The sequence below is a fragment of the Alligator sinensis genome, unplaced genomic scaffold (genome assembly GCF_000455745.1).
Source record: "Alligator sinensis unplaced genomic scaffold, ASM45574v1 scaffold262_1, whole genome shotgun sequence".
Classification (NCBI taxonomy): domain Eukaryota; kingdom Metazoa; phylum Chordata; order Crocodylia; family Alligatoridae; genus Alligator; species Alligator sinensis.
The window spans coordinates 779840-795097 of record NW_005841904.1 but is presented as its reverse complement, the minus strand read 5'-3'; the positions used below and the strand labels follow the sequence as shown (position 1 = coordinate 795097).

The 15258-nt window shown below is 40.1% G+C and overlaps 1 protein-coding gene across 1 annotated transcript in view; it reads left to right on the top strand.

Annotated features, from left to right (window-relative positions):
- Window positions 1–9196, top strand: part of LOC112549406 (formin-1-like) — a 21277-nt gene extending 12081 nt beyond the window's left edge. The window contains exon 2 of the mRNA XM_025197757.1: window positions 6935–9196. Within this exon, the coding sequence (XP_025053542.1) occupies window positions 7058–9025 (1968 nt within the window). The 5' untranslated portion in view covers window positions 6935–7057 and the 3' untranslated portion in view covers window positions 9026–9196. The remainder of the gene's footprint in view (window positions 1–6934) is intronic.
- Window positions 9197–15258: the final 6062 nt, after the last annotated feature.

Here is a 15258-nt window from a genome sequence, read left to right as displayed (position 1 = left end):
CTCCCCACCCCCCACCCCGGCAGCCAGATTGGGATTGGACAGCGCACACCACCCTCCACCCCAGACTAGATTAGGCCCCTGCCATGTCACCCCTGTGTGCAGAATTGAACCCACCATGAACCGCCTTGTCCCTCTGGCCAATGGGGCAAAAAGGTTAGGCACCACTGATCTAAGATCTCTCTCAGGTTTTTTAGAGTGCTTTGTAGGCTCTTAAGTCTATGCATATAGTGTCTTGCTTAATACATTTATCTTATAGATGATCATCCTAATATATAAACATGCCTTTCAGTACTTTTATTTGCTAGATCATGAAAATGGCAGACGAATCTTTCTGTAATATATCTCAAGTGCCAATTATCCAATATATATAATGCTGCACATATCAGAGTGCAATTTTGATGCTTTTACTACTTTTATCATCCAACTAGGAGAGAAGCAGTAAACTCCATTGACTCTAAGGGCAGGGACAGAACGCTATTCTGACTCATAGATACCATCAGGGAGTGGACAGGGAGCATACAGCTTCCCTAAGTGAAGAATGTGTTGTAAGACCATTAACCAAATATCAGGAATACTTCCATTCATTGTAGACTACCACCATGTATTTCCACTCAGTCTACAGACAAAATGATGTAGAATATCTGCTTTTTCAGTAGTAACAAGGACTCCTAAACTTTGAGGGTTTAGGAGGTTCTCTGACACTGTCAGAATTTTAACAATTGCCTTGGGTGATCTTGATTGCACAGTAGGATAGAAACCTTTCCCATTGGAATGTATAGCTTAAATTCTGTCTGGGGTGAATCTGATTTTAATGTCCCAATACACGCACACTGGAAAACATTATTTACCTTAGTGTAATTAAGGGGAAGACCTAATTGAGTTTGTCCTCTAGAGTGGACCAGTATTAGTAACAGGGGCTGAGATTCACAGGTAGGGCTGATTAATATTAAAAAAAATAAAAATTGCCCAGTAGATGCGTTTGCTTTTAACGTGGAAAGAAAGTCTTTAGGTCTCATTTTATTTTCGAAATTCTCCATGAGCTGGTAATTAACAAAGCAAAGGTGTGTACCTGATTTCTACCTCAGCTTTTGAGCAAAAAAAAAAAAAAAAAAAAAAGATACGATTCCAGAAATCAACATAGATCAGGAGAGCTGTTTTGGTATTCTGAAGGGTTGGATGAGAGGAAAAATATTGAACTTTTAGTGTGGAAGAGGATGATATTATGAAACTGATAAGAGTAAGATAATATATGGGAAAAAGGAGACTGAAAAACAAAAGCAACCTGTACTTCAATATTAAGCTGAAGTGGAATTGATGTTATAATGGCCGTCACTTGGGGATATTAAATTAGATGCATAATATAGTTACTGTGTCTGTAGCTTTCATGGTGCTATTAGCGCATAGTCAGTACATCATGTTTCATCAATAACATGTCTAACCAGTCAAGAAAGAAAACGCAAACATATTGGTCAAACTCATGATTTAATAATGACTCTTATCTTTAAGGAAGACTATGAAATTAAGTCTAACACAGGCTGACTTGTACTAATGTATTTAGAGCAGATATTTTCTTAGCTTTCCATCGTGTCTTCCATTTTATGTTTCTCTGACAAAGAACATGTTGTAGTACAACTCCCTCAAGGGAATTCTGAGTGCAGGCTATAGTCTCCACAGGAAACTTCACAGGGAAAATCAAACTTGCTGATACTAATGGGAGAAATGTTTCCAATCTAAGGAACCAATAAAATACATGAGTAGATAAAAGGTAGACACTCTACTCTGATCAACTTTATTTAAAACAGGCCTGACCACCTTGTAGCCAGCCAACCAGCCTGTGGGTGGTTAAATTGTGACCCACTGGGCTTGTCAGCATGGCCCTAGAATCCAAGGAGTGAATGACACCACTGCTTGCCCCTTCTCTCCACCCCACCTTTCCCACTGCTAAATTTAGGGATTTTGCTCAGTGTTGGCAAATGAAATTGGTGGCAGGGGAAAAAGCTGAGGAGTGGCAGCTGCATTCATCTTCAGGGTTCCTCAGCCATGCCAGTGTAACAGATCCAGTAGCTGCACTAACCAGCCTTCACTTTGACACCAGAGGTAGATTGTCTGGGCTACAGGTCCATTGTCCTGATCTGCTACATGGGGCCAAATGAGTTGGATGCCCCTGATTCAAAATAACAAAGGAAGAAATAGGAAACTAGGACAGGTTAATTAAACAAGTCCTTATTGCAAATTGTATCAAATAAAACCATGCAACCTGGCCTTCTTTTCCCCAGGGAAAAATAGCCGTCAGCAGATTTTCCCAGAAATAAAGATTATCTCAGTGCATGGAATGTACTACCTTGGGCTACTCAGTGCTCATTTATAAAATCCAAGACAAAATCTTGGAAATTGTACACATTTTTTAACTAGACTATCACATAATTGCATGGTAACAATTGTATATCAAGAAATAGTAGGGGTTTCTCAGGAATTGCTGAATTTCTATGTAAAATCAAATTGTGAAACCTACCTTAAACTGTAGCAAGTTTATCACTTGTAGAGTCCTTAACACCAGAATGGGGCCAGTATTTAGTAAGGATTGAGGAGCACAGGCTTTGGACCTACTCTGGAAATCCTGTCTCCTCTTTGGTGTTTCTAGTCTGATATTCTGTTACTTTAAATCTTGGTTTTCTCACATGAAAATAAATGTAACCTCACCCATCTCAGAGGGATGCTTGTATTTATAAAATATGTTAACTCCTCTAGTAAGTGTAACAAAACTATTTTCATCTAAATAATGACCCACATTCTTTTATCAAACATATGCTCAACAACTTGAACAAATTTGTCTAAAAACGCTGTTAGAAAAAAACCTCTTGTAATGTATTTTTGCTGACATTTAGATCCCTCATTTTAATAATTTAAGTAGCAAAAATAGGCCTTGTATAAATATCCTGAAATCTGGTTAATGTCAGAATTGTGCTATTGAGGCTATAACAATTTATTAACATACTAGTAAATAAATGAGGGAAACAATATTAAAACGTCTTTTAGCAAGGACATTCTTTCACTTTCCAAAGTGTCTCTTTATCAAACTACTCTTCCAAAGTACAAAATATAAACTTGCAAATTATGTTACTTGCACTTGTGGAAAATTCAAACACTCTTTTTCTCCTCCATACTGTCTTTTTTCTCCTTTTCTCCTCCATACTGTCTTTTTTCTCCTTAATGACTGCTGTTCCAGCATGTTTCCTATATTCAGACAAATTGTACAGATACTTATAAATTGCTTGTAGTCTGGTTCCCTTTCCTCTGCTTTGTGTAGAATGGAATATCACTATTGCTCTGAGAGAGAGGTCCTTTCCTTGTGAACATACCTTTTCAGAATTAAAATTTGTATTAATACCTTACCAGAAATTCAAAAGGAGAGCCCTCTGAAACAAGAGCACAATTCGGGGATTACGAAAGAGTATTGCCTGTGCACGTAATCCTTTACAAAACAAAAATTGCCAAAAATCCAATCACTTTTGCTAGTAAGGTAAGAAATTTAGAATAAAGCAGGCTTGCAACTTATGACACATAATTATGAAACCCCTTGTTATAGTGTTGTCCTTTTTCCTGAATGATCTGGCTTCTGTGAGAGACAGAATAGTAGAGCTCATAGAACAGGGGTGGGCAAAATGCGGCCCGCCAGGCCATTCTATCTGGGCCATGGGGCCCCTAAAAAATTTAGAAAATTAATATTTATCTGCCCTGGGCTGCCTGTCATGCGGCCCTTGATGGCTTGCCAAAACTCAGTAAGTGACCCTCCACCCAAAATAATTGCCTGCCTCTGACATAAACCTTTGGTTTGATGTGGCACCCCAGGAAGAGACACAAAATTCCACACAACAGAACAATATAGAAGTTTACATTCTTTATAATTTTCAAAGTAAAAAGATTAAATTATTTTTGTGTAACCCTTCTGCCAGGCTGGCAGTAACAAAGGCCAAGTTCAACTTAGGAATCTTATACAAATTGCTTATCTTGGCTTGAGTCCCTGCTCAGAAACCTGGGAAAATAATTTCTGCCTGGGTGTTGCAATGTGAACAAAATTCCGCACTCACAAGCAATATTAAACTATAACAGGGTTTGTTGATGTGGGGAAAGGGGAAGTGGGATGACAAACAGATTTAGAAAATCACTAATAATCAGTAGCCCACCTCAGCCTATTACTAACAATTCAGCACAGTCAATATGATCAGCATTTTCTCCTAGTCCCACACATGGTGAGCAATGTAGTCCATAAAGCCAATGTAGCTACTAGCCCAAGGTTTCCCTTGCCTCACCACCACTACAGAGTGCTGCTTCACTGCTGCTGTACTGCTCCTCACTACTGCTGGGGACTGCTTCTCCTTGGCTGCTATCATTGCTCCTCACAGCTGCTGGAGGGCACTGCTCCTTGGTTGCTGTTGTTCCTCCCTACCACTGGGGAGCTTGCTCAGCTACTGCTCACCACCACTTGGGGATGCTGGTTCCACTGTAACCCACCATCACTGGGGGACACTGTTCTGCCACTGCTCACCACCACTCGGGAGGCTGCTTCACTGCTCACCGTGACCATCAGGGGCACTGCTCTACCACTGCTGTTGCTACCCCTCGCTGTTGCTGGGGGGCACTGCTCCTCTTTTGATTGCAGAAGGAACCTAATTCTTTAAGAGCTTGAGCAACCTCCAGAGTCTCAGCTCTTTCAGAATCCAGCAGGTACAGGCTTCTACCTGACCTGATAGTACCCTAAAGAATTCAGCTTTTCAGAACCAAGAGAGTAATAGGTTCAGACTGATACCACTAAAGGGATTTGCACATCACCAATACTTACCTCTTTATGGCTGGATGGTGAATTTTTTTTTTTGTAAAAATATATGTCTACATATATATAAGGTTATATATATATCTACACTATTCATATCACACCACAAAAGGAAAAACCTTCCCCTGTTACAAAAAACATACCCGCGCACTCATACAAAGGCCCGCTGGCCACCCGAACCTGTTACAGTATCTGCATCACACGCAATACACACAAAACAACTAAGTCCATCCTGGTCCCTTGAACCAGGCCACACTTCCTTTCCACCCCGCCCTGCTTTTGGGGTCACATACTCAGTTTAAGTATCCTCTCCATTGGTGTCGCTCCAGCTCCCGCTGGAGGACCCACTGCTGCTGTTGCTGTCTTCTGTTCTGCTTGTCCCTTCCCCTTCGCTGCCTTCACCCCCCTCTCCACTCGGGGGGTGGGGGGGTGGAAGGTCCTGTGCCACATGTCTCTGTGCCAAGTGACTTTGGTTGTGTCTTCTCCATCTTCTGCTACCAATTTCTAGTAGTATGTCTGGAGTTTACTCAGTGCCATTTTCATGCAGCCCACTACCTCCACATATACTCTCCATTCCCTGTGGAGAGCTCCAACCTGAAATATCCCCTTGTGATTTCTGAATTGAAGGGTCCCTTCACCTTAGACTTCCACATAAGTCACGGTGAGCACTGATCCCTCAGCAACATTTACCAAACTTTCTCTATCAGCCCCCTTATGAACTTTACAATTTTAGAAGTCAGGGCCAATGCATGCAAGCCTGACTTCCCTAACTTCTTATATTCAAACCGTTAAAAGCTGTTAAAACATGTTATCACGGTCAAACAAATACAAAAGAGTTTTTCACTCCCTTGCCCATGCATACCAATATGGGATTTGAAGATAAGCACCAAGGAGAAGTTGTCACACAGCTACAGTAGCAATAGGGTCACATCTAAAAGGTGTACAAATATTTTAACTGGGCCGCAACACATAACAACAAGGTAAAAAGTATGCATTGAGAAATAGTGAAGATTCCTCAGGAATTGGTGTATTTTGCAGGAATCACTTGACAAACTCTGCTTTGGCATTTGCAAGCTGCAATTCTCCCTTCTTTTAAAAGGGAGAAAAACCTGTAACGTATGCACAGTTTTTCATGCAGTTAGAATTGTTCCTCAACTCTGGTTTCTTTTCTGGAGACTTGTAGAACTTTTCCCCCCTGATTTTTACAAGTGTTTCTCCCTGGCTCCTTCTGCCTGACATCAATGTTTGTAGAAGAAGTCAGTCTAGTTTACAAAACTAATAAGCACCCATGAAGTGACATCCAGCTTCGCTGGGCAATATAAAACAAATGCAGACATATCTAGCTCTGCCACAAGTAAAACCTGGATGCTCTGGTACAAAGAGGGGAAGTATAGGAGCATAATCGCACACCTACTCAATCAACAGCTGTGAGATCAAAGAGTTTTTCTCCAACTTTGAAAGCCCCGGATGAGTAAATACTATCCAATGAACTTTGTTGCTGGTTTAGATGTTATAGTCCAATCAAATAAATGGATCCAATTCTTTCCCTTCAGTTTAGATGTTAATGATCTCCTCAGGACTGCATGGGTGTAAATAAAGACAAAATTTGATGCCCAATCTTTTTTCAGTTGTTTAGAGATGATTTGGGGGTTTTATCTGAAACAGGTATCAATGAAAGCTATGGAATATTGAGGATTTAAGGGTTGTCTTTCTGGTAGTGCTGTGTGAGTGAAAATAGCAGCTCACATTTCTATAGAAGCAGTGTGCATCTTCCTGTGTCTTAATGTATCCTCTATTGGAGTGCAACACCATTTAACAATGAGAAAATACAGCAGCAAAATTGAAGAGTAAATGTGTTTTGGAAGGTAAGCTGTAGAGCTAATTCCTAATGTGGAAGTGAATGGACCAAGAGCACCTGGGAGTAAATATGTTATAAGAATAACTGAGAGGGTTGGTGGTGTGTATTGCTTTTTATTTTATTTTTAAGGCAAAAACTGGTATAAATATATAGTGTGGGAAAATTGTGATGCTTTGTAATTTGTGGTTTGTTATCAAAATTCCCTTAATCAAGTTTGACAGGCTTCTTTCTTTTTCCTTTAACAGGCAACAGTACTGTAGAAGATTAATCAGATGCCTTCTGTACATTCCCTGCATCACATGCTGTGTCACGCAAACCTTGAAACACTGACCACATAATTTAAATGCATGAATAATTAGTTGAGCATAATGGAAGGCACTCATACTATCCTCCAATTGTACAGCCCCATTATGGAACTCTGCTACGTCAGCTTCTATCTCCCCAAGGGGAAAGTTAGAGGATTTACATACAAGGGCTGTGTAACTCTAGACAGATCCCGTAAACGTTTCCATAACTGCTATCAAGTAAGGGAAGGATCCCAGACAGCAAAACTGAGAGAGCAACCTTCTGAAAATATTGGAGATATTTTTTTCAAACAAACTACCACTAGAGACATTCTGACTGAGCTGTATAAATTGACTGCTGAAAAGGAGAGACTGGTAGCTAACCTCCTAAATTCACGCAATATTTTGGGGGTTAAAATGGGAAATCAGAATGGGAAGCTTCAGGATGTTTCAGGAGTCATGGCATTGCAAAGTGAGGATAACATGGACTTTAAAAATCACCAAGAGTCCTTTCTGGGATCGATGGACAAGGAAGCCAGCTTGAAAAACAAAAAGACGAGGAAATTTAGCAAAAGGAAAGAGAACATGGAGGAGTTTTTATACAAGAAAGGGGGGGAAAAGGTTCATGAAGATGACTTGGAGCCTTCTTCTGTGTTAAATAGGAAAGAAATTCAGTTGGGAAATAACAGGATACTTTCCAACAGATTACCTCCTGGCAGCTCTCCCAGTTCCTTTTCCATTTCTAATTGGCAGGCAGCAGAAACCAAGGATGATTTACCACTGGACACACAAGTTCAACCAGAAAAATGGAGAGAAGCAGGGTATTTTCTTAAGATTGGTGGGCCTGTGGAATCAGATGCAGACCTTTCTGATTCTCTATCTGAATATGACAATGAGGTGTTTGGAAGCTGTATTATGTACCCCACTAGTAGTCTATTGAATGATGCAGAGGGAAATCTTAAATCTGTGAAGGTACAACACAGCAGCCCTTTGCTCAATTTTCAGCAAGACAACTTCTCTAATAGATTTGAGGCTTTAAATAAGACTGCAGTGGCTGGTAACCTGAATAACTGTAAGTATGCTGAGCAAACCTGCAATAAGAAACTTGCAGCCAGGGTTGTTGCTAAAGTACAAGATTTAAAAGCTTGTGTGCAGAAAGTTGTACAGACTTATGAAGCATCTGAGAACATTTCTTACCCTGAGTTTCAAGGAAATAAGGAGACTGGTACTCCTATTCTTACCACAGTGCACAATGAATGTATTCCCAAAGCTGATATATTTACTGTAGATGACGCTGCTGTGGACTCCAAAAACACTACAATGCCAGAAAAGGAGCGAGGTGGCTCTGTGTTGCAGCACGAAGGAAAGAAAGCACACATTACTGATGAGTCATGCAACCTTACGGGAGCAGTCAATAAAACCCTTCTGAAAGTTAGACAGAGTGACAGTTTAGATGAAGCTGCAGAATGGAGGAAACTGCAAGAAATTACAAGAGCAGACAGAAAACTACCAGGCTCAATGCATGACCAAAGACCTCTGGTAACTCAGGAGAGCAGCAAACGTTTGTTTTTAAATCTGCCAATAAATATAAGTCCTAATATTTCTCAGACAAATACCAATCTCAAACCGGAAGAGAAAAGGCAGCTTTCACCCTCTTTAGCAGCAGTGAGTAATATTCTTAATTTACATCCATTATCTAACACACAAAAACAAATGTCACCTATTCCTACTCCTTTATCTTCAAGATTGTCTAGCCCACAACTTCACCATCGGATTCTTCCACTGCCTACACAGAATGCCGCGGAGGAATCAGTGTTCAGTGATTATTGCGGTGGGAGACACAATGCCATGGACTTCTCCTTTGCTAGGAATTTGGAATCACAGTTCCATCTGAAGTTTCCTGAATCTGGAGAATCAGGATTTTCTATAAGACAACCCAGCCTACATCTGAGTGGAACTGGAGAGCATTTTGAAAAGTGCAGTATACTGGGAACACTAACTACACAGACACAGCAACAGCTAAGCCCAGGTTTGTCTTGTTTTTGGCATTAAGAGCCCCCATAGAAATACAGATATAGAATTTTTATTCTGGTTTAGCTTGTTGTTTGTCTTTTTGAATAGTACCTACGTCCTAGTGTTTGAATAGTGCATTTGTAAAGGAAGTAAGTTTATTACTACTAAAGGTTTTGATTAGAAAAACTGAAAATGTATTGGACTTTTATATTGGCAGTTAGGTTAACAACATTTCTTTTTAATAAAGTGCTTTGCTTTGTTTGGCTTTGGTATTATTGCTACCAAGTACCTGTTCATCTAGGACAAAAATAATGGTTAAAATTATTTTCTTTTAGCATTACCTAAGCATGGTTTACCATTTATTAGGAAATTCATAAATACTGCATAATTAACTTGTGGTAACTAGGTGCATATTTTCCACATCAAGTAAAAATATGTACTTGCTAATTTCCCTTTGTGTTCTGTGGCTTTATGTCAAACTGACATAATGTGTTTTATCATCCAAAGTACTTTGTACTAGTTCTAACTGACTTGTTTGACTAAATTATTTTTCAGGATTCTAGCATTTTAACACATTTAAATATGGTACATTCAAGTAAACACTATAATAACAAAATGCTTGCATTTTCGAAATCTTGTAAGTGAGAATCATGTTATACTATTTTTGTATGTGCTGTTTTCTGGCACAGTGATCTGTGTATCTTGTGAGCTGGCACAGAAAGGTCCTTTATTTCTCCTTTTATTTTTTCCGGGTAGACAGGAGTGCTGGCATAGTTTAGTTCTGATGGAAGCTGGCTGTGACTAAGATTAAAGAATTGTGGCTCTAAAAAGTTAAATTTACAAGGACTGGTTAAATAAATGTTTTTTACCCAATCATTGGTTGGAGGTGCTCACACACTTCAACTGGATACAAGACTCCACCTGTCTGTGCACACCAGCTAAATACAGATAGTCAAAAAGCCCAAGGCAGAATCGATTCAATCTACGCAGCGTTCTCTAAATTGCATAGATTGGACCATGAAGACATACTTTTGTGGTTTTTTCTTTGTTTCTGTTTTCTTTTTTTGCCTTCCTCTGAAGTGTGGGAGATTGGGCAGGGCTTCTGGAAGCACTGAGGTACTTTACAGTGACTGGTTGGTGGCTCTTGCTCACGTGCTGACGGTCAAATTAAACACCACATTTGGGGTCACAAAGGATTATCCCTCAGATCATATAGGCATGAATTACTGATTTTTTTTTCTGCCTTCATGTGTAGTACGGGGCATGGTCCATTTCCTCAAGTCATCTCGGCATATTTTGCCTAGCACTTTCCCTATTCTTGCTGGGACCAATGGCTCTCTTATTGTGTTGCATTATAGGATCTTCATTATAAAGAGCCTTCTATTTTAATGAAGAGTAGAAGTAGCTTGTGGCTTCTGTTGAGCAGGAGGGGTCAAAGCATATATACTGGTGTGCTCTTCTGGACTTCTAGCAATTGAAAGCTGTGCTAGAGAATGGGACATGATCATTTTCTCTGCCACAAATGATACGGTCTGTGTCATATCCTTGGCACTGCTGAGACACCTGCTCTCAAGCACATCCTTTTCTTGCATTCCTTTTTTGGGCTTGCCAATTCCAGAACAGTGGTGCAGAAATTGTTTCAGGAGAATTTTCTGCAGCCACTCTTGAGATCTCTGTCTCCACTGTGCTTAAGAGAAGCCACAGGGAACACATCCAGATTTCTTGTGTGACGCTTGTTAAGTCCCTTAAATCAGACTTTTCACAGCTGGTCACTAAGGGTATGTACAAGAATTAGATTTAGATTGTCCTGAGCTTGGGGCAATCTAAATGGCTGAGCATGAAAGTGTTCACAGGGCTTAAACTGCCTTAAAATGGCACATCAGGCTGGGTTAACCTGATATAATGAATGCCTGCACATGGTCACAGCACAGCCCCAGGTCTGGGAAAGCCCAGACATTTGTCAGAACCCTGGGGCTATGGTGTTTTAACCACCCAACCCTAACACGCAATTTTCTCCACCCCAGTTGGTCAGCCCCCACCTTGCAGGCCCACCAGCCTCCTCCCCTGTGGACCTGTCACAGCCCCCCTACCCCAATTTTGTCAGCCCTTTCCCTGCAACTTACTTACCTCAAGTTGCCCACATGAATGACTGCATGTGGTAGAACCTGACTCAGGTTAATTAAATGCTTGTTTGCACCCTAATTGTCCTCTTCTCATGTTCTGGGTGCCTGCTTTGAGGCTCCTAAATGCAGAGTGCTCACAGCACCAACAGAAGTCAATGGGAGCTGTGTTTATAATACATCACATATTATATATAGTAGGAGGAAGGACACTTGATGCCCAGAAGCTTAGCCAACAACATTCCCCATTCTACAGTTGGTCCAATAAATCACAAAGATCCTTGCCTCTCTTCATGTTATGCGATGCTAAGTGTCCTGGAAAATCAGGTTCTAGGAGTTCCACTTTAGGAGTTCGATATTGTTTGTGGGTTCTCTCTTATGTTTGTGTCTGCTTCCCAGTGTCAAATGGGGCTAATGCCTTCCCCTTATTTTGAAGGTGTTTTGTGGGAAAAATAATCATGAATATTTGTGAAGAGCCCCACATACTATAATGAAAAATGCTATAACAAAGCCCAGGAGTAAGTTTTTAGCATGTTTGAATAGTGTAGCAACACTGAATGAGAACAAACAATATAAAATAAAATAGCTGCTCTTCAAGTGTAGACTGTCCGTTCTCTGGATGGAATGAGGCAAAAGCCTGTGGAAAAGTCACGCAGTGGAACTGTAAGGCTGCACAGGTTATCTTAATTCTGGAATCTCCTAAATTGTTAAGATTGTGAAGTCAAGAAGTCAAAATGTTTTTTTTAAACTTAGTTTCTGGCAATTTTGTACTACAGTGGCTCTATTCAAGGGCCAGACACAACTGTGCCAAATACTTTAGAGACAAATAATTGAAGACAAGACAATTCATGCTAAGTCTTTGTTTTAGTATATGGTAAAAGACAACAGGTGGCCATAGCAGTCATAAAAATGGGAAAAATCAAGGTACAATATAACCCAGAGTTTTCAGATGGTTCACAACCCACTTAATTTAAAATTAAGAATAAATTGCTCAGTTATTTTCTGTGGCTCCTACTTCAAAGGGTGCCACTTCTTCAGTCTGCTGGAGCACTGTCAATGCAGATTATCAGAGAAGCATCACCTTTTGAAGTAAAAGCAACAGCAGACATTTCAGTGGCCTTGCACAGGCATTTGCTGTGGCTCTCGTTATCCCAGAGAGTAACAAGCCACAACCACAAATCTGAATGCTCCTTAATTTGGGTAAAGTTCAAATGTGAACTTTTAAGACTCACACACTTCTCTACTAAATATTTATAGATAACTAAAAGTAGCTTGATACTTTTGTTCTGTTTATAGACCAATGTTTCATTCAGTACTCTGAAGACACAAGCATGTATGAATTAATTTAGGACCAATATGAACAAATCAGGGCCCTACAGATCCAGATCCATAGTTGCAGGGATGCGTGCTTGTAAGTCAAATTTGTGAAATCTCCAATGACTGGGTAGAAAAATTAAAAAAATCCTTCAATTACTGAAGAAAAATAGTTGGGGGTAGTGGGGAGGGACACACTAGTGTTCCAGAATTTTGTATATACCTGTTTTTCTTGCTCCTTGCAAACAAGAATCAGGACCTTGCTCTCTGCACATGAAGGGGATTGGTTGACATATGGGACTTTTCAGTTAATAAAGTCTCTATTTTGCCCTGTGTTTGCACAGCACCAAGCACCACGACTGAAGTTTCTGGGTGCCACAGTAGTATAAATGAATAATATAGAAGACAAAGTTGGGATTAAAAGACTGAGAGGGGATTTAATAAGAGTTTTCAATTACCTGAAGGGTGGTTACAAAGAGGATGGACCTAGACTGTTCTCAGTGGTGGCAGATGACAGAACAAGGAGCAGTGGTCTCAAGTTCCAGCAAGGGTTAGATATTAGGAAAAACTTCACATTAGGAGGGCTGTAAAGCACTGGACCAGGCTACCAGAAAGGTTGTGGAATCTCTGTGGATCTGATTGGTCATGTAGGTTTTTGACCCACATGGAAGAACTTTATTTAGTACAGGAGGTGAACAGGATGACCAGGGAGAAGGCTTCATTGAATTTGGTTCTAGCCAAAGGGGATTACCCTCAATCCTCAGATCTCCCACCAGGTCATCTCAGAGATAGTGATCATGTGATGATAGAATTCACTGTCAGTCATCCGGCAGGGAAGTCAGCCAGTAGGACAGAGGTGCTTGACTTCCAGGGAGAAGGCTTTGTTAGATTTAGGTCTATCCTAAGGGGACAGTCTGGTGGGAGAACTGAGGATTGAAGGAGATAGTGATCATGAGATGATAGAATTCACTATCTGTCATAGGGCAGGGAAGTCAGCCAGTAGGGCAGAGGTGCTTGACTTCAGGAAGGCTACTTCAATAAGCTTAGGAAAATAGTGGGAGAGACCCTATGGGAAGAGGGACTGGAGGGGAAGGGAGTTCAGGAAGGGTGGTTGTTCCTCAAAGGAATGATTCTCAGAGCACAGAAAAGGTCCATTCCAGTATGCAGGAAAGGGGGCAAGGAGCATTCTTGGCTTACCAGCAGAGTCAAGGAGTGCTTAAAAAAGAAAAAGGAGGCTTACGGACAGCGGAAACAAGGTGTAGTCACCAAGGAGGAATACACAAGTATAGCCCGTATTTGTAGGGAGAAGATAAGGAAGGTGAGGGCAGTGATCAAGATCATGTTGGCAACCAAAACCAAGGACAATAAGAAGTCTTTCTTTAGGTATATACAAAGCAGGAACAAAACCAAGGGAAATGTGAGGCCTTTGCAGAATGGGATGGGACATCTGATAAAGAGTTCAGGTATCTCCTGACTATCTGTTAACGAATACTTGGCATTGGTATTCCTGCATGCAAATGGTGGTCACCTATCTGGTCGGATACTGGATGATATCGGGGGGAAGAATGCCAACTAATGGTTAGTGTTGAACTGGTGAGGGATACATCAACACTGTACCTTTTCATTAGGACAAGAAGTTTTTACCATACAGGGACGTTAAATGGACAAAAACATTTTTTTAAGGGATGAACTCGGAAATGTAGCAGTTTAATTGAAAGCTGGATCAAGAGCTGTATGAAAAGTGTTATTCACAAGTAAGGCCATATGACTTTATGACTAAGAAAATCCCTGTCATAAGATCATGGTTCTGATTTTTGTGTCCACAGGAAAGGGTCTGATTGGATATTTATTTTTCTCTTTCATACTGGATACTCTGTACATGCATTTGCAGTCAAAGACAAAATACCTGGCTGGAAATGAATACTGGTAGATATGTTGAAAGCACCTGCATGATCTGAGAGGCAGAGGATGATATTCCATATGACATGACATATGGCATGACGTATGGCATGACATATGGCAGATATGACACCTGCCATCATTCTTCCCCATCAGATTCTTTGTTTATACTAAACAGTGAGGATATATATTGTTGGTTGTATTTTAGTTGCTCAGGGTGACTATATTTGAAAGTGAATTTCAGATTAATTTCTGGATCTCAGCAGTTATTCCCATCTTAAATGCAATCATTGATTCTATGAGCAAATCACGAGTTTTATTTTAGCAAACTATTAACTGGACAGAATTTGTGGGCTAAAAATAATTTTTTAGTAGAATTGTTGGAAGTTTTTTCTACAAGAAATAAATAATGATCCTGGAATCATCAGACAAGGTTCTTTGGGTAAATCTGATACCTTTTATTAGACTAACTCAAATTGGAATGATCAAAAAGTCTTAATAAAAGTTTGAAAAGTTTTCTTGTAACCCCTAATATAATATACTTCACTCCTATTCTGAAGCTGCTTTAGCTTACCGTAGCAGGCATGTTCATGGTATTTGTTTTAATAAATGACAATCAAAACTTGTTAACTGCTTGTTGTGGCATGTTAATCCTGCATTTGGATGCGTCTTAAAAAATAACTGAATGTGATTTTTATTATTGGGGTTAACATCAACTGACAGTGTTCCATACCCGAGTTAGGTTAGAGAACAACTTGAAAAATATTTCCTTTAAAATTTTTTAATCCAAAAGCTAACTGCCATCACCCATTTCATCAGCCGTTTAATTAAGCAATAAGGTGTGTACATGTTGCACTACTAGGGTACATACAGAACTTCAGGGAAGTTAGGGGGAGGTAAAATTGTATTAAAAAAAAGGCCATCTGATCTTAGTTCACC